The sequence below is a fragment of the Plectrocnemia conspersa genome, unplaced genomic scaffold (genome assembly GCF_051122295.1).
Source record: "Plectrocnemia conspersa isolate PC_06_02 unplaced genomic scaffold, ASM5112229v1 ptg000004l, whole genome shotgun sequence".
Lineage (NCBI taxonomy): Eukaryota > Metazoa > Arthropoda > Insecta > Trichoptera > Polycentropodidae > Plectrocnemia > Plectrocnemia conspersa.
The window spans coordinates 8066399-8087539 of NW_028277168.1; the positions used below are offsets into that span (position 1 = coordinate 8066399).

General features: G+C 32.5%; 2 protein-coding genes across 3 annotated transcripts in view; one reads left to right on the top strand and one right to left on the bottom strand.

Moving 5' to 3' along the window:
- Positions 1-21141, bottom strand: part of LOC148235806 (uncharacterized) — a 94365-nt gene that overhangs the window by 46646 nt on the left and 26578 nt on the right. Inside the window, exons 4-6 of the mRNA XM_088185227.1 lie at positions 14833-15018; positions 12465-14721; positions 4890-5529 (exon numbers count right to left, since the gene is read on the bottom strand). Coding sequence (XP_088041353.1) covers positions 4890-5529; positions 12465-14721; positions 14833-15018 — 3083 coding nt within the window. The remainder of the gene's footprint in view (positions 1-4889; positions 5530-12464; positions 14722-14832; positions 15019-21141) is intronic.
- LOC148235807 (peptidyl-prolyl cis-trans isomerase-like) overlaps positions 5382-21141 on the top strand; it is a 45292-nt gene continuing 29532 nt past the window's right edge. The window contains exons 1-2 of one of the 2 annotated variants that reach the window (XM_088185229.1): positions 5382-5613; positions 7144-7232. In XM_088185229.1, coding sequence (XP_088041355.1) covers positions 7186-7232 — 47 coding nt within the window. In that variant the 5' untranslated portion in view covers positions 5382-5613; positions 7144-7185. The remainder of the gene's footprint in view (positions 5614-7143; positions 7233-21141) is intronic. The other variant, XM_088185230.1, reaches the window with a different exon arrangement.

The window sequence follows — 21141 nt, forward strand, 5'->3', positions numbered from 1 at the left end:
ATCATATATATATTTCCGTGTGTAAAGATTTTTTAATTAAATAGATAAGTAAATAAGTTCTATAGAAGTCATGATTTATTTTAATAATACAATATAGCTAAAAAACTATCGGGACCAGCCGTAATTGTTGCGACGAAATTATAAAAATATTTATATATAATCTTTTTTAATGCGCCGGGATCTCGGATCTTTATTATAAATAAACAATATTGCATATCTAAGCATATATATATTAAACGGTATTAGTTGTATTAGACAATAATAAAAAGTCCTCCATAAATCATTAACCCTTTTAATGCCAGAGCAGAAACGTTATCTGAAGGGGGGGGGCTTGAATTTAAAAGTATTAATCAAAGTGTATTCAAACCAAATTTTGCCCAATAGGAGAGCGCAAAAAACAATTATCACTTCTCAGAAGTCAAAAATCTACGTCAAAAGTAATAAAATCGTGTCGGCGCCGTCGCAGTGGGAACGCTCGTTGCCGAGCGTTCCCACTGCGACGGCGCCGACACGATTTTATTACTTTTGACGTAGATTTTTGACTTCTGAGAAGTGATAATTGTTTTTTGCGCTCTCCTATTGGGCAAAATTTGGTTTAGATGTGCTTAATTCGATTCTCACTTACTGTCATAAACCAGAGTAATGATGAGTAAATCAAACGTATATATATATATATATATATATATATATATAATATATATATATATATATATATATATATATATATATATATATATATATATATATATATATATATATATATATATATATATATATATATATATATACTGCACGGTTTAGTCCCCATTATAAAATAGTATAGGAGTAAACCCAAACTTGCCATATCTTTATAAATTATGAAGAATGATGATATGGATAGCTCTCGAACTGACTGTGTTAACGCAAATAAGCGTATTTAAAGTGATTTATATTAGGTATGACTATTTTATGACGTTTTTTAGTATTTGCAATGGGATGTCAGATGATGCAAAATATTAGCAGATATCGCAAAGATTCACCAATTCACACGTTTTAGTCACCATTTAGATATATTACCTAAAACATATGTTTCGTATTATTACAAATTAATTTTATTACCGCGCCAGTAGCATTATATTATTATTTCCTTATTAAATTATAACCACCAACGGTTTTTTTAAGCAAATTGTAGCTAATAACATATTGTAAACAGGAAAATGGTTATAAACCAGTAGAATGCATGATATATATAATTAGTATATTTGTAACATTATTTATATTATTGAAATAAATGATTTCAGATATATAAAATGTTTTTAAATTTAAAAATCTGTTTTTTTGTAAAATGATAAAATCTCTTTTTCTTTTTTAATAAACTAACAATAAATTATACTAAATTATAGGATTTAATTTTTAAAGTAAAACGATGTTGTAAGTTAGTTTATTTGTTTTTAATTTTCTTTATTGAATCGCTATTTTTGTAAAATAAGAATATTATCCCCTTTTATTATTTTACTAATCATAGAGAGCACATGGATTTTTTTAATTTAAAAAAATATATGTGTATGTGTATGCATTATTTTTTTGTAAAATTGACAGTTTACGCATACGGTTTATGAATACGGCAAAATCATCTGGCATTAAAAGGGTTAAGATTGACAGAGGATCGAGGACTTGAGGGACGATAGATATTTTCCCAATTTTTGAGAGTTTATAAACCAGGATACTAACGTACTAAATTACATCCATCTAAACGTGACAGAACTACCACTTCGCGCCCGACTTGGAACAATGAAAGTTCAGCCAACTCGCACTAAACAAGTTCAATAGTTTAACCCGGTCATGGAGACAACGTATGGCCAATTTTAAAACTATTAAAAAATAGATTATCTAAAAACTTTTATCAATAAATATTTATAATACATACGCAGTATATATATTATACACATATAAAATATGAAAAAAAAAAGATTTTTGGTTTACAAACAAATGTTCGTACTTTTAGTTTCCGAACATTGATTTTAAACTTCTTTTAGCTTTGACAAGTCATAGATCAGAATATGTACATGTATATCAGATTTATATCAAATATATTTTTCAGGCTCTTTTAGAACGAATATTATTGGAATTATATATCGAACAGTCAGTGGTGCTGATTGAAACTTTAGCCGGTCCAGACTAAAGTAAAAATACCGATGATCGAACGTTGGATATCCGCTGTATCAGTGACTGATTAGCTCGCATAACTCAGTCCCGTGTTACGTTCACAATTGGGTCGGATCTCGGATCAAATTGATGACACACGAAACTGGAAACGCCCATTAAAATAATTGAAAGCGCTCGTCCGCCGTTACGGGAGAAATGTTATTGAAAAAATATCACACAGGAATTTGGGTCAGTCCCAGCCGGTAAAAATTGATTAAACGCCGCGAAGATTCCCCCGGGAATATAATACCTAACAAGATTCCTCGTTATAACAACACAGTCCCTTGCTCGACAAAGAGCTAAAAATAGTTCCCCCGGTTCCCCATGTGTCGACTCACGGATGCCATGTGCATTATGTAAATAAGTGCACCGGGATTTTTCTGGAATTATGTCAAGTGTCCAGGAGCGGAAAGTTTGGGGAGCTTTAAACATTCCGGTACGCCTTTTCTTGTATGATACATAACATACACAAATTAAACGATAATACACAGCAACGACAATGCGATACAGGAAACACTTTTAACCTTTCAGATAAGAACTGGAGACGAACAAACACGATAAGGCATTCAATCTTCAAACAATACACGTGAACCACTCTACAAAGAATAGATTACCATTAGAATGGTAAATAATAATAGCATTTTGCATAAATCACTATGGCCACCCATGTCATGTTCTTCCACCGAGAATTTTAATTGATTAATAAGGCTTATGTCATTACTGGACCTTGAATTTTTACAACACATATTATGAAAAAATTGACCTCTATCGTCTTGGTCATTTAACGATAAAATTCCAAAATCGTTTATCTTGATTCGAATCTTTGAGTAATAAAGAAACATTAAATTAACTATCTAACCGTTAAGAGTGATGGATCATGCATACAATACAATTAAAAGTATAAATCCGTTATACTGAGATCATTCTACAAAATTTCGTATATAATAAACTAAAAAAACGGAATAAATATATAGAGCCTCTATGTGATTTAGAAGAATTATGTTTTTTTCTATGGACACTGATGAACACAAAAACAGCACTTGATGGCAAGTTTCTGGATCATTAATAATTAATTATACATTTAATAAGAATGCAATTCTACACGTGAAGTAATAATGGCAGATCTTTGGAGTTAGTCACATAGCGATTACGCAACAACTGAGGAATTTTCACAACATAACAAATATTGCAGATTGATTGTTGAATGTTTTGTGTGTATGAAAATAGAGGTTCTACGTTTTGAACCGTGAAGTTCCGTTAATTGGCCTTCGAAGAAATTTTAGTACGAAAGTCGAAGACCTTTCGCCCGATCGAAAACCGCTAAACAGTTATGTTATATTGTAGTTTGGTGTTGTGTTAAAGCCAGATCGCAGTGTCCACTTTCGCTCTTTGCTAATAAATTGCGAGCTAGCCTAAATAGCATGATTTTATAATACATTAAAATATACTTAAAATAAAATAAAATGTATTATACTATAAATCTCATATATCAATTCTGAGAGACTATTAAATTAAGCCTTATATGAAATAAAATGAACTTACTTATTAATATTTAATGCAAATTATTTTAATTTTATTTATTATAGGAACAGATAGAAGTGATAAAGACATAAAAAAATAAGATAGAAATGAATTATTGGAGTATTGAATATTGCAAACAAATTCGTTCCATCTATTATAGATTAGTATAAAGTATGGTTATTAAAAATTATATACATACATATGTATATTTTTTATACTATAGTGATTATGTAGATGGCTTAACGTTGATTTTAAGTATTAGTGCATTATGAAAATTGTTTTTTTACATCTCGGTCAAAAGTTTACAGAGTGATGAGTGTATATACTATTTTTTAAGTTTGCAATATTTTAAAGATAATGCACAAAAGTTGGATATACTAAAAAAGTTGCAAAAACATCAATTTGTTCTGAGCTTTTCTTAAGCAACGAAAACGATTTATTTTTCGATTTGTAAATATATATTGCAAATAATCTCAATATTAAATATTTACTGTTTATAGAAGTTTTCTAACAATTTTAGATAGTGATTTTAAAACAGGCTCAATGCAAAGTTATCATACATATATTACAAATCTGTCCATCATGAGTTGAAAAATTTCCCCAATGTGTCATAATGGCCAAATATATAAGTTTAAAGTTTCCTATTACGTTATTATAAATATAAAAATGCACGGTATATTATATAATATAAAGGAATAGTTACACTTCATAGCTATTGAATTGCGATTCTTTCCATATTAGGATATCAAAGTAACTTTATTAATATAGAAATAAATCATCGACTATTCGTGCAATGTTAAATCGGAGGAGCTCAAAAAGTTCTATCTTCTCATATTGTTGCTTAGATGAAAAAAATACTTTCGAAACTAACAATCTAACACTACCAGTATCAACGAGTTCGAAACTATTACTATTAAAAAAATAGATTTACCAACTGCCTATGATATTGATAGAAAACAACTTGAATGAATTAATAACGATTCATCCCTTATTTGGAACATTTAAGTAACATCTATAAAAATAAATCACTCGTTTCCTGTGTTTTAGCTCGAAATAGATTAACATCAGCTGCGTTATTTTTTTTATTTAGATTATTGACGCAGAAAAAGTGTTTTCTACCGTCTTTTCGTGTTTGTTTACTTGCCGTTAACCTTAAAAATAGATAATAAAACAGGGATAAATACCTCCACGCAGGTGCGGTTATCCTTATCGAGCAGGTACTCCATGGACTTGTGCGTTCTGTTCTGCTGAGGGGGCGGCGGCAGGTCCAGGAGCGATAGGGCGCGCGCCGCCGGGGGTAGAGTCCTCGTGGTGGCGGTGTCGAGGTCCGTCTCGAGCAGACCGGGGGCGCGCGCCCCTGAGCCCGCCGAAGCGCGCGCCCCCGGCGGCAGGGGCGGCCTACCCTTCAGCGGTATGTAGACGCAGTCGGGGTCGAAATCTTCGAGCTCGTCCTTCTTATCTTGGATCGTCTTCTCGGGCGCTACCGGCGCCTGGAGCTGGGGCTCCCTCGGAACCCCGTCCTTCGCTTTCTTGGACTTGCGGGTGGAGAAGCGGAAGTTTGCGATGCGCGACAGGAAGCCGTCGAAGCGCGATCTCGCCGGCTTCGGCGGCAGGGCGGGCTTGGCGCATGTCTCCATGGGCGCAGGTGCGCACGCACGCGCGGTCGGATCCGGACTGACAGCGACGGGGGCCCGCGGAGCCGGCGTAGGAGCCGCCGGAGGGGGCCGAGGGGGCGCAGTCGTCGGCCGCGCCAGCACCGTCTGCACCGCAGGAACGATCTGGACCGTCTGCATCAGCGCCGTTTCCTCGGCCTCGTCCGAATTGCTGTGAACGTAAACAAACACACGTGACATAACCTCTACGATGCCTACGCCGTAGTCGAACCGTAGCCGCGCTTATATAGAAAAGGTTTTACACTATTTTGATAATGTTTTTCATAGTGAATTAAGCCGTCAAATTTAACATCACGATTTAGACAATGTCTACCTATGTTCGATAACAAACGCATTACATTACAATATTAAAAGGACCGGAAAGTAATATATTTTCTTTATTATTATAAATTATTAAATACAGTAAACTCTTGACTATCCAGATGCAGATTATCCTTGAGCAAAGTTTCAATTTTTTTAAAAACTGTTTGGAGGAAAGTTCTAGAAGTATGTAACATTTTTTTTCAACATTTGATTTATAAAAGCTATTTCACTTTTTTGCGAGTTTTTCGCAGCAAACCACCCTTTGAAACATATTTTCATAAAACTGTGTACAGTTGATAAATCGACTGATGTGCGACTGATTTGTAAACTGTATTTTTATATTACTAATGCTACTTTACGCTAGGCAAGCATTATTTGTTATTACTTGTCTGATTAGCTGATGACATATCATTTTTTTATTTGCTCCTGATAGTGCGCTTCTTTTGTTAAATATTTGTTTTAAAAATACAGTGGCAGCAAATCAAGTTAGCGATATGTTTATTTAATCTAGTAGTATTAAATATTATATTAATATATTTAAATTTGTCTAAAATTAATTATTTTAAAATATACGTATAAAAATTTTGTTTTATTAATATTATTCTCGTAGACAACAATAAAATTTAAATTATGAATTATTAATATATAAAACACAAAAAAATTAGTAACGAGTGCATCTTGAATATAAAAATAATTTTTAACAACTAAAATAAATTTTACATAAAGATAAATAAAATATAGTAAATAAAGCAATGTTAGCCCCCCAAATTCCAGTATAAAATATGAAAGATATCATCTATCGGTGCAAATATTTAATCTTTAGTGGGTCTTAACATGGGTTCTCAATTATTAATTATTATTAATTCAATCGCACATATTTTTAGTTAAAAATCATTATAAGAAAAGAATCGATGTCGGTCATCGTGCTTCGTACATTTTATAATACTATTATTATTCGATTATAATGCTATGTAAAATATATTATAATTTTCATAATAATAAATCTATATTCAAAATAAGACCACTCATTATTTCCCACAAGATTATTCGGATCTAAAATAAAAAAAGTTGCGCTTTTCCACTTGATAATATAACCCTTGAGACAGAAATTTCTTCTGTATTAAAATATATTTATATATAAACTAATGGAGATTCGAATCTAACGATATAATAGCTAAGAAAATTCGTACTGATATTCTAAAATCCTTAAAAGATTCTTAAACGCAAACATATTTCTAAATCTGAAGATGTAAAATAATGACCTGCATATGTTATAGTATTTTAAAACGATATAAAATATTAGTCTGGATAAGCAAGAGACTGTACATAATTTATGAGATCTAAATGATTTACAGAATTAATATTGTTATTAGTACGTTAACTTTTTTGTGCTTGCTATTCATATATCCTATTACTTGATGATAGAATCACAAGAATATAAGAGAAGAACTTTTTATTCTAGGAGCCACTCTTACATTAAAAGCATCCGCAGCATAAGAAAGAGATGCCACTTTTTGGATTACTTCCCTTCACTCAGCTTGGCAAATTTAGGTATGTAAAAAATTGTTATAATTTTTATTAATCTATTAATATACGTAAATTGAAAATTTGGCTTACATAATAAATATTATTGCTACCCATAAGTTTATCTGTATCAACAATTCCTAAGCGATATATTTTTTACGATTTTTTTTAGGTTAACGTAAATATAATAAAATTGCAACAATATATTGTAGTATATTTTTAAAAAGGTTGTGAATTTTAGATATTCTGGCATCATGCAGATAATTATTTCAGTGCTAAAAAAATCTATGACTATTCAATTAATATGGAAATAAATGGGTAGCTACTGTATTTTTAATCCATCGCAGTTTTAAAAACGTAAAATAAGTACGCATCAATTTCCCCGCGGATGTTAAAAATTTCGGCATCTTAAGGGTTAAACAGATACTTTAAAGCGAACCATGCGAATAATCATTTTTAACATTATAAATTTACTATTCTGGAAATTGATTTATTATGTAAAAATATGCAAATAAACAAAACCTTCATAATATCTTTTTATATGAGCTACTGCAGTAATTTATAAATAATGTATGTAACGGGGCCGTAATATAAAAATGTTTGAAAAGCTTTGTATATGCTTAAAATTTTTGTATATAATTTTTACTTATGAAATAGAAATATAAAACGGATTAAAAATGATTCTTAAAATTATATAAATATATAAGATAGGTAGAAGTAATAAAGTTTTCTGAAAAATTTGTTGTTTGACTTGTAATTAATTAACATATAGAAAATCATATACATTTTAAACATATGTATATTATGACTAATACATATTGACAATTTAACGATGACTCAAGTGTAAATAATAGTGTGCCAATGTGAGATATGATTGTGACCGTAATCAAATGTTTGTTCCTATCTTTGTTTACTATTTCGAACTCAGATGCAACAACATATATTATGAATACAGTCAACAAGTTTTTATTAAAAACAGAGCACGCTTTAAGTTACAAATTCTGTTCTAGAATTGTTATATGATTCTAATTTGTGTTTATCGTAAAACTTAATTAAAATATAATTTTCATTTAAAAAACCGCATTCGTTACACATTGAAACAGTATTTGTATGGATTAAAAATTAAATCAGGGTTAATCATAAATATGAATAATGACAGTAAAATTATGTTTATCAAAAAAAAAAATGATTAAAAGTATAGAACTAAAACTTATTTTTTATATAAATAAATTATGCTTTCCATTGAAATCGGATTTATTAAGAAGGTTCTACAAAAAGCTATATAAAAATAATCGACAAACCCGAAACATATAAAACCAAGGATTTTCGCCAGATAGGTTTGATCCAATTTGCAACTTAATGCACCTCGAATTTTTCCTAAATTTTCGATTCGAACACCTCAACTCAATTTGACCCTCTATAAAAAAGAACGAGTTTTTCATTAAGTTGACCTTGCTCAGTAAACCTAATTCGGTTTAATTTATCCACGAGCGGTCGTAAATTAACGCAATGTGCCGCTTTCGTTATCGCACATAACGTTTTAACGTATTCAAAACGCAAATACTATGTAGCGATAAATACTCGTAGTCACTGAGATAATTTGTTTGTTAAAAAACATTAAAATTGCAAATAAAAAGTATTTTTAAACAGATACTGGAATTGAACATATACAGGATGAACCAATTCGAGTTTCCTTTGTTGCCAGCAATGTAAACCAGATAACTGTCAATAATCATGCGTGTTCGAAGTGTTTGCAACAACACATTTATGAAATGGATCGCTTAAACACCGTTCAACGCTGTTCTATAGGAATAACAATTCTGGACGACTGTGTATCGAAACTTATCGGAAGATTATGGTTATGGTCAATTTTATTGTCCTACTGAGCGAACAATTCGCTACGTAGTGAAAACAATTAAAAAAACTGAAACCGTTGGAGAGAGGATAAGGCCTGCGCATCATAATGGCGCTCTTTTAACTGAGAATATTGCTGTTGTAAGTGAAAGTGTGGCAAAAAACCCGGAATTGTCGATTCGTCGGCATTCGCAGCTTTTGGGCTTTTCTTATGGCTCCCTTTGGCGCATTTTGCATTTGGACTTGCACCTAAACCCATATAAAATTAATATAACACAAAGACCATCGAGAGCAAAGAATTTACGCAGATTAGGTTAACACTTAATCAGCAGAAATTTGATGCTGATTTTTAAAAAAAAAATTCTTCTTTAATGGTAATGTTAATAAACAAAATTGCCGCATATGGGGCGAGAAAAATCTTCATGTGATTCACTATAGACATTTATATTCCCAAAAAGTGACATTGGACCTTACTTTTTTGAAAACGATGAAGGTCGGACTGTAACAGTTAATGATGAGCGCTATAGGCGCAAGATAACATATTATTTTTGGCATGAAATTGAAGATATTGATTTGGAAGCCATGTGGTTCCCACAAGAGTGCAACGTTGGATGTTTTGCGTGAACAGTTCCCAGGTCGCATTATTTCACGTTTTGGTTATAACAACTGGTCCCCAAAATCATGCGATTTAACGCTGTTAGATTTTCTCATTTTGGGTTACGCTAAGAGTCGTGTCTACGCCGACAAACCCAAAATGTTTGAGCACCTAAAAACCAACATCCGAGATACCACTCAAAATGTACGAAAAAGTATCGGCTCCTTCAAAAGGTCCAGAGGCGGGCATTTTATTGATCTTATTTTTCACAATTAATGAAATACATAAAATGTTTGATTAATAGAAAAAATTCGCAGATATCCTTAAATTTTTTTTTTTAAAGTTCGGAAACTAAAGTTGGATCACCTTTTATACGTATCACTTTTTAATGGGTATATGATACAATTGTATCGTATTAAACTATTTTAAAACGTAGTAAAGGATAGTTAATGCAATGTCTACATATAGTTTGAATTCATTATCTTTCAATGGAATTATGATAAGAAATATGCCACTAACTATGTGAAATATAAATATATTGTTATTAGATTTTGAAATAGTACATTTAACCTTTACCGGACAAAAACTTTTTTCTCATTAATTCTACTGCAGTCCAATTTATTTAATCACAAAAATTAAGCTGCTTACTTATTATTTATATATAATTTATTTGGGGTATACCCTGTACCCGTATCAGATGTTGGGACCACTACCTGAAAAATACCCACCCAAGAATGCAATGACAAAAGAAAGAATTTTTCGCTTTATTGTTGTAAATAGTATTTAGCTATTTGTTTACTATTGTAATTTACTTAATACCAATGGTTCTCAACATATTTTTAATCGCAAGAAATTTATTGTTGTTTTTTTATTACTTTGATATATGATATACTAAATTTATTCATGTATGTACATTACAATTACTTACATATTTATATACTTGATGTTTGGTTATATTTGTCCATCGTATGATATTTATCGAAACAGTCTTCCATGTGAAGATAAGATTTTGAATTACGTTTTTAAATTACGCTCTCCTATTAAATTTTGGTTTAAAGAAGGGCTCAAAAACAACGGAGCCGACACGATTTTATTGCCTTTGACGTGAATTTTTGACTTCTGAGAAGTGATAATTGATTTTAGTCTTCCTATTGACACAAAATTCGATTTGAATTTACTTTGACTAGTACTTTCATATCAGAAGTCAGTAGTAATATCGGTAAGAATAGCTATCATACTTTTAAATCATAGAGTAATATCGAATGGCTGACAAGCTATGGAGCAATGTGCGGGATACGACATCTGTCTGTACTTCTTCCGCTTATTTTCCTCTGAGAGAAATATTTTGGACTTAACGTAATGAAAGTTCAAAAACTATAATTAATTTTATAATTTTCATTGAGTTAGGCTTGGGTTTGAACAGAAAATTGACGTTTCGCAACTGTCAAATTGAGTTTCACAAACATTTTAGAGCAGCATATAATTTCACTGGCACCCCTCAGTTATATTTTCGCTGGTAAATATATATATATCTAATGGTAAAAATATATATGGATTTCACTTGTGATAATATAACTCAACTGAAAAATACACATTCACTGTAACATTTGTACATCACATGTGAATAAATAATAATAATTACGTATGAAAGAGTGCAAATCATATAATTTTACTAGCACCTGCTAGATAAATTATATTTTCACTGGTAAAAATATATATATATATATATACCGCTGAAAATGTATTCCAATAAAATTTAACTGAAATAAGATATTTAAAAAAATATTTTAAAAACACAAAATAATAAATATATGATAATTGATTCGGAATTTAATGCTCTTAAAATACATTGTCTAACTATTGAATTGTAATAAAAACAGTAATTTAATTTATTTAAAGAAAATATGTACGTAAATGTAAAAACAAAACTTTTCATATTGGGAACCATGGATAATAATTTACACGTCTAGGTTCTGAGCTGCTGGTACAGACTTGTCAAAAAATTGTTTCTAAAATAAATTGATTGATTAACAAATTTTACGACAAATTTTAACAATTTACCAATTCCAGGTAAAATGATTAGGAATTACTAAATATTTTTACCGTAATGTATTGATAGAAGTATTTTTGAGTAACTAATGAAATAAAATACTTGGAAGCTATTTAAAAATGCTGCAAAAAATAGAAAATATATTGAGCAAGCCGGATGCCTTTGGACTGTAATAGTAAAAACATTTTGGGCATAACATACATGCGTTTGGACTTCTAAAGGTTAAAAGTAGTAATGAAAATAAAAATTCTAACCATCATTGTTAATACAACAACAATCACAATGTATTGTACGAGTATCTTTTGTGCACACATATAATTATGCTGACCGCAACATTGCGATTGAAAAATCAGGCGTTCCCAAAATTTAGAGTCATGTTTATTTTAATTAATGAGTGTCAGCATCGTGATATCGTGACTCAATTTACAAGCAGATTTAAATTAAATAATATGCAAATCGAATATTTTATACTAGAATTTAGAATCAAACTGAGTCTCTCTGATTGAGAAACTGCGGAGTCGCAAGAAACAGTCGTGAGAAAAAGGAGCACCGAATCTAGATCGCCGAATGGTCATTGTTGAACCAATTTTAGATCTGGCCATTCGAGTGCTCCGTCACGAACACGCAAATAGAATAGTCAATGAAAATTTTCACGGCCGCTTCTCACATAAGATTTTTAGAATGCAGAAAAGATCGGATCCTCTCTGCGCACGCACGCGAAGCTCGCGTCGATTATATAAAGTGCTGTAATAAAACGTACCAGCTGAATGCAGAACTGGTGCTGGAAGCGACACCCGTGGAATCTTCAGAGTAACTCCTTTCCCTCCAGCTGACTTCCGCTACCACTGGACAGAAGTGTACACCTTTTGAACTTCCGGATCCGGATAGGCCTTGCTGCGATTTGGACCCTAAAATTCCGACGGGTTTTAACTCGGATTTTATAGGGACGTGTTGCATGGAAGATCTTAATTCTTCTTTAGGAGCTGATTTTAAATTCGAGTCATCTGAATCACGATCGAAAAGGTTTAAATTTGGAGTCGATTGCACTTTATCGCTTCCTTTTACTGGCGTTGAATGGAAGAACATGTCGTTGGTGAAGCCTTCTGATACGTCTGGACTCGAGTTATCGACTTGTCTTCTATTATAATACGGAGGATCGTCATCTTCGCCGTAATAGTCAAATGCATACTTCACTGGAGGTGCTTCTTTATCTTTTGACCTAGCTTGTTTTTTCTCCAATTCGGCGATCACGTCGTCGAATGGTTTGAGTTGTGCGTTTAAACGCTTGTTGGTCAATATGGATAAGTTTCGGTCGAAATCTGATTCGTCTATGGCAGTTGCTAGTATTTTCTTAGATTGTTCGTTGAGCTCTCGCATGGTCTTCTCCATCTCGAATAGAAAAGCTTTCTCCGATTCGGTGGTGGAGTCACTCTCTGCGCTTTTTTCTCTGGTAGTCCTGACATCTTGGTTTCGAGGCATCCTTTGGCTTCTCGGGTACTTCGCTAGAACATTCTTCGGTCCCTCCGATTCTGACGATCGGTAATCAAGCACTGTCAAGTCAGCGACGCTCGTCGTGAAACTGTCGCACACGCGAAACGATTGTTTAAACGACACGTCATGCACTCTGTTAGGTTTTCGCGGATAAGCAAAATCGCACAAGTCGAAGTTTTTGGTTGCCACTGATACGGTGCGATCTGAGCCGAAGCTCCAGTTATCGTCGAACGACGAATAACTGGTGTCTCGATCTTGGACGTCGCACAAGTTCAAGTCCTTGGGAACGCTGGACACTGTGTAGAGATTGGCGTCGGAGCCGGCGCAATCTTCGTAGTCTAGCAGCTGAGTCAGTTTATCTGCTATCGCCTTCGGAAAGGTGTTTCTCGCTTTCTTTGGGTCAAAATATTTATCGAACTCTGCAAGAGCCGGCTGGGAGATGTCAGGTAAGCTGCGTGCGGGACGACGCCGCACGACGCCCCGCATGTGCGACGACGTTTGGCTGACGCTCTCCGAAGTTATTTCTGTCTTTGCGACTCCCCTTTTCCCTTCGCATCTCCCGTCGCTCCCGCTCGTCGTGCCGAGCTTCGACGACGCCATCTCTCGTCTCGGAGAACCATCCTTAGACTGAAACTTCCCCTTGGCTCCAAATTGCTCCACAATCTCACTCTTCGCCTTAGACTTAAAAAGCGACACCAAATTATCGTCACTGTTCCTCTTAAATTCAACGTTTCCAGACAATCCAGGCCTTTCGACGTTAACCTGTGTGTGAACGCTAGGGTTCGATTTAGATTTTATCCGCAAAAAATTACAAAAATGATCCGAATATCCACTATCTTCGCTCAGATTTTCGATCGAATACTTCTGAGTGCGACTCTCAGACGGTGCATCTAATTTCGTAGCGTCTAGATTTTCGAACGACGTCAAAGCGTCTAGACTCCTGCAAGACTTAAAGTTATATTTGTGAGGTACTTTCAGTCTTGAAATGGTCTCGTGAACCGTATGCTCGGAATCGCTGCTCCTAGCGTCTGAAAATTCACTAGAACTCGATCCTTCAATGGCCCTGTCGTCGCAATCGTAATAACTAGACGCCTTTTTGCGCTTATGCTCCTTTGAAACTATAAACGTAGCATCTGTCATATCGCGATCGTTGAAGTGACTCTCCAGAAGTGGTATGTTAAGATATCTAGACTTTGGCATATACGCTGAATCTTGCGAAGATGAGCTATGAGGCTCAGAATCAGACGAATTCTCTAAACTATCTGGCGAAACTTCCGGTTCTGGCATTTTAAACTTTTCTAAAGAATCTAGACTTAATAGAGACAACGGAGAAGGAGGAGCCGATGCTTCCAAAAGTTGACACGATTGCTCTAAACTTTCAAATTGTGCCAAACTGGAACTTCTGGAGAGACTCAGCGATAAGCTCGTCGTATCCGTCGGACTAGGACAATCGTTTCTTGCTTGATTTGGTCTCCGTCTCTTCGGAGGACAAAAGAAATCTCTTTCTGATCCACTATCGCCATCATCTAAAAAAAACACGATTTTATTAGATACATACATATGTAAAACTATTAGATACATACATATTTTATTAGATACATACATATGTAACTTATCTTGTTTAACAATAATAGTACCTTTATCAAGATTATTAGGAATATGAATCACAGAATCAGCATCACTGTCATCTAACCAACAAGGAGGTCTCGGAGAAATAGACTCTGAATCGGAACATAAGTCTTCACTCGTCTCTTCCAAGATGGTCTCCAAAAATCCGCTTCCAGATACGCCTCCAATCCCTCCACCGAGAAATAAAGCAGCATCTGAAATAATAATAAAAAATACATATAACATTGTTCTGTATAATATATGAAGTATAAATAATATGTACATATTAAAGGTGAGCTAATTATTTTTTATGGAAATAAATGAGTAACTTCTGAGTTTTTAATTTCCCGCGGATGTTTTAAAAACATGAAATAAGTGTGCCCCAATTTCCCCGCGGACGTGTATATCTGCATGTCACAGTCTCGGTCTTAAATCTAATGGCTGTTATCTCTTTGCGTCAACAGATTTTATCTATACACATATATTATTTTAGTTGAAATTTACCCTCCAAAAAGTTCTTCATTACTTCTCAATTTAAAGTAAGTACATATTTAATTTTACACTTTTATAAAATAATATTCCTTTCTAAAATCTTTTTTTTTATTTAAAAAGAGTCGAAGATTTTGAAATATTTTCTGGTTTTAAGCTTATATGTTATGAAAAATAGATATTTTGTGTTTCATTTATGGTGGATTTTTAAACAATAATTATTTAATGGAAGTAAAAATATTGAAGGATTCTGTTTTAATCGGCTTTAGGATATTTGCTTCAGGGGAAAAAAACACTTTTTCCGAATATAAATTTTGTTCATTATTAAAATACATCGATATTTAAATAGTGATCTTAAAAATCTCGGCATCTAAAGGATCAAACGGATACTTTGAAGCAAACGCTGCGAATACTTATTTCAAACATTATTCTGGAAATTGATTTATTATGTAAAAATATGCAAACAAAACCCTTATAATATTTTTTTATATAACCTGCTGCAGTAATTTATAAATAATGTGTGTAATGGCGCCGTAATACAAAAATGTTTTAAAAGCACTGCTATATATGCTTTGAAAATATATTATTTTGACTTATAAAATAAAAATATAAAATGTATTTGAAAAATTATTCATAAAATAGCTAGAAATAAGAGAGTAATCTAAAATATTGCTGTTTGATTAGATATTAATTATTAAGTATTTCATTTTACACTTTCATTAAATAATATATATTTTTGAATATATTTTCTTTATTTCTTGAAGTATTATCAATCTGAAAAGTCAAAGATTTTGAAATATTTTCAGCCAAAAAAGGCACTTCTTAAAGGGTTAATAAAAACATACACATAGTATTTAACTAGTTTTAATGTATTTTAAATGAAAGGTTATAAAATAATTGTGGAATTAATCATGAATCATCATGAGGAATCAAAACTTTGGTGATGAAAAATATGTATTATTCAGAATGGTTTATAAATATTTTATGATGCTTTGAGATAACTGAGATAGTTGAGTCATGTTAGCTGCCGCTAAGCAGTTAGTTGACTAGGTTTTTCATATTCTAAATCTAGATTTACCTCTATTCTATATATAGGAACAATTGATATGATCAATCAAAACACTAGATTAAAAAGTAATAAATCAAAGTGTAGCTTATAAAATACCTGGTCGAGCCGTTGTAGACATATAATATTATGATTGTTGGTACTACAACACGCGGTCACTACTAAAATACAGTTAAAACGTAGTGATTGACTTTTCGCGCGAATATAAAATAAACTTTACTACTGCCATCTCTTGGATTATTCTAAAACTAATAAATGAAAATAATGTAATATTTTAAATGGTTTACAACTTGGCTAAATATTTACTTTATTTTTTAGTTGTGATAAATTAAATTATTCATATTAATTTTAATAATAATTATATTTTAAGCATCGACTAGAATATCAGGTTGTACTATAAGTCTTTCTTTTTTTTTTACATTTGCAAAAAAATCAAGATTATTTCCCTATTCCTTCAGTGTCGGTTAATAGTTGTCATATCAATGATGCTATTTAGTAACAGGATAATTTTTATTTCGATATTTTCAATACTAAATCAACAATCGCAGTAGAGATAACATAATCGCAGTTAAGCTATATTATAGTTTATGAATTTTAACTCGGTCATAATGCGACCATAGCAGTTATTATAATGCCATTAAATTTAGAAAGTGTCAAATATGGTTTCAAATTTTGACATAGAATAAATCTTTAGGGATTGTTAGTGAGGATATTAGCGCTGCCATCAAACAGGTCCGAGATTAACGATACAGAAGCTAGCACAAAAGTTCAACGTGTCATCTACATCAGTTTACAGAAATTTAGGAAAGGTGTTAATTTGCAGAATATCTCACAAATAACAAGAGAAACACCTCGCCCAGCGAATTTTAATATGCCAATAATTAACGATTCTAGAACAGAAAAAACATATTTTTGAGTCGAATTGCTACTGAAAATGAGAAGTGGATTCTTTACTTTCCAACCCTGAGAACAGAGTTACACCGCAATAAGATAATGTTATACATTTGGTGGGATACGAAGGGCATAATTCAATACGAGCTAATGGATTATAGGCAGACAATTACGACAGACACATAGTATGTTTAGCTAATTCGTTTAAAAGTGACTCACACCATAAAAAGACATTCCCTTATAAATTAAAGAAGGGTAATTTTACACCAAGACCGCGCTCGCTTTCATGTATCCAGGAAGATGATAGAAAAAATCAATGGATTTTCTTAGAAACACGTTTTTCACCCACATTATTATTCAAACATTGCTCTAAATGACTATCATATATTTATATCTCTGCAACAGTTTTTAGGTGGAAAAAAATATTTTACAAAAACGACATTAAAAAAATATTATTTTATATCTTTTTCTAAAAATATTTGAAAATAATTGAAGGAAAAGGCTGAGAATATATAATTATTCATTCTAATTTTTAACTAATTTAACCTGCACCTTTAAAAACGCAAAAACTTATGGAACAACCTTATACGTGTTTTGGAGAGAGACATTTTTATTCAATCATGAATGATATGATGACTATGAACTACAATATATACCGTTATTTATTTAATTTTTTACACAAGTTGCGTGTATATAATGCCTGAATTATTAAGATGATCTCATTTAGTATGAAAAATGTACATACAACACGCTTTTAACACATTTGTGTCTGTGGGAACTAGAAAATGTGACGTGTGATAAAAAAAATAATAAAAGAGTAAATATTGTTGTAAAATGACAATGCATCTTTAATTTCGACGATTGTTTGGTATACATTTATAGACAACTTATGTACATATAAGAAAAATATGGTTAGGTGTTATGCACTAATTTGTATGAATAATTATTATAGAGTAATATGTATAAGGATTTTTAATAAGTAATAAAATTGTCGCAATTCTACTTGCACATTTATCATTTGATGAGATTTTGCAGAACAATAGCATAACTTTTCGCTTTCTTCTCGGGTGAATTTCTTTTGTAGCTACTTTCGATTTACGTTCAATCTTTTCTCTAAGCAAACAAATATACACTTACGGCAGTTGCTAGACTATTATAATTGTGAGCACGAAGGCAACGATGCGATACGGTGCAATGGCAATGATCAATCGTGCCATAAGCAATTAAATAAATAATTTGATTATAGTAAAAAAAAATGGCAAGCCATAGCGAGATCAATAGTTTTTTTCATTGACTTTTAAGGTCAAGCGATATGTTGTATGTTAAGCATACAAAACAAAATAAATAGATGACCTACGCTTTTGTATTGTAATCGAACAAATTGCTTTTCATTGTGCAGATTTATCTATCGCCTCTCAAATAAATCATTTCGGTTCTATAGTTAAAATGAAAATAATGTATGAGGCTAAGTAATTACAACTCCAACACACATTTTATCGTCGTCGTTTAAGGTCAAACAACGATACATTGAAAATTTCATACACATACACGAGAGGCGTGATAATTCAACATTTTTTCGATTCGAAACCAGCTTCGAGGCATAGAAAATAACACGTCTGCGATGAATGGAATTCCTACTGTTTCTTAGCTAAGTCATTCCACGTACAAGATGCGTACAAATGTGATCGTTTTTCATAATTCGCACGTATGCAAAAAAAGTTACACGAGCTCAGGAAGAGCGTCCTTATCAGACCGTGAAGTTTATTATGCTTTGCAAAAGCCGTTTTTTTTGTTATCCATCACTTACAATGTACGCTTTTTATTATCTTTCGAACCAATCAATACTAATAAGTTGTTTCTCTCTCTCTCATAAAAATCTTTGTAATGCAAGCCGTTACGCCATTTCCGCTTGTGCAGTAACGAAACTTTCTTTCAATTTTAACAATATTGAATAAACGATTAATTTCGTAGTATATCGAAACGCGTTTACAATTATGAACTCGAAATGCGGAATCAACCAGGCGATCATGATAACGATCGTTCAATGGCGTGTGCTTTTATATATTCTGAAATAGATATGTATTTAAATGGTTTTATAGCAAATATTTTCGCTATGCAATAATTAAATACATTATATAAATAAATATATTTTTTGGTATTAAAATAATCACATCACTATTAGTTTTGTAACTGGATTTGCAAGGAACGTCTCTAGTGTAATTTTGGCCATAATGATCCAATTGTCAAACAGTACTGCCAATGGACTTATTATTTGTTAGGGAAATGTTTCCGTAACAGATAATTTTATACAATTAATATGATTAGTTGGATAAGTAAAATTTATTTCTCATTATTCCACAGTAAGAAGATTACTCTTGTTGTTTTCTTTCGGTTCGCCGATTTCTTGAAAGAGACGGACGCGGGTGGTTTCTCCCAGTATCAAATCTGTCCACGGCCTGCTGATCAAGATGATGGTGATCTTGCAGCGTGTACACATATACAATCGTCGGCTGGTAAAAATCGAAAACGCGAGGGGGGAGTAGTAAGTACTTGTTGCAGCGGAAACGGAAGCTCGTAGTGACGGGTAACGAACCAACCCATTTCAACCGTTAGAACCACCCAAGCGAAACGACTTCGGCAGGAGTTCCAAAATTGCCGCATTATACTGATTGTGACATTTTTTTTATGAAGCGCATATTTATAGTCAATAAAATATATTTCTATAAACAAGGTACTGCGCCTCATTCTTTATCACCGATATGATGTAATCCACAAGAAACGATCAATATCGACTTTTTATTTTTAAATATATACGTAATTTTATATTTTATCATGACAACACTTCACGGAACTGTCATTTTGTAGTGCTTCATCAATGTCAAAATCCATGTATTGCCAGTTTGAAATAATAAATTATGAATAAATTCTACTTATATTTGCTTAAAATATATTACTTAAATAATAATTTAAAATACCTGATATATACAAGGAGAAGGTGCGATCGGCGAGACAGGTGCAAATGTTAAAACGAACTAAATCCAAAAGAGGGGGAACTTGCACGCAAATCGCACAATATTTGCGTGACTGTAAATTTCGCTAAAGTATAATACGCTTTTATGTTTATTAGCGCATATATGATACTTAACATATGTCCAAACGGTTGCCCTTTTTGAATAAAAACAGGTTAAGCAGCGGATATAGCTTAACAAAAGAGTTTAAATTAAATTTCTTTTGATTGTAACAATATTTATAATAATGAATGGAATCATTAACAAAAAGTATGCGATTGGTATTTTACGCGTTGCCATGTAATTATATCCTATCGATTTAATAATTTCCCCTCATAAGGTGAAATGCGTATTATTGGTAATTTGAATCTATACATTATTCAGACGCTTTCGACAGTAATAAATAAAAATTTAATACAAATAAAATCTACGAGCGCTTATTTCAAGACCGATTCAGAATATTGTAGTGTCAGCTCTTAGTTGTAATCAGAAACTAGTTTTACGAGTTTCGTGATGTCATATATAAGCATTTTACACGCAGATATCCTTTTTGCACAAACAATAAGACATTTGAAGCTGGGACACGCTTACGCGAATTCAACCTTCGCCCATATAAAAGTCGGAATAAGTCGCATTTTTTTCCATCGAAGTAACGCATACAGATTCGCATAAAAGATGTGATGCACAAGATAAATTTAGCACAGATTTCTACCTCAAGGTGAACAAGGATTGTTGTACATAGGTATTTTATATGGAACGGTGCTTCGATTGAGGCGAGACAACAAAAAAGTTCAATCAGGCTAACCTATGCAAATCACAAGAGAGATAAAAGATCTACGGATGCAATTGTATTGTGATGCTACACATAAACATACCGCGTATCG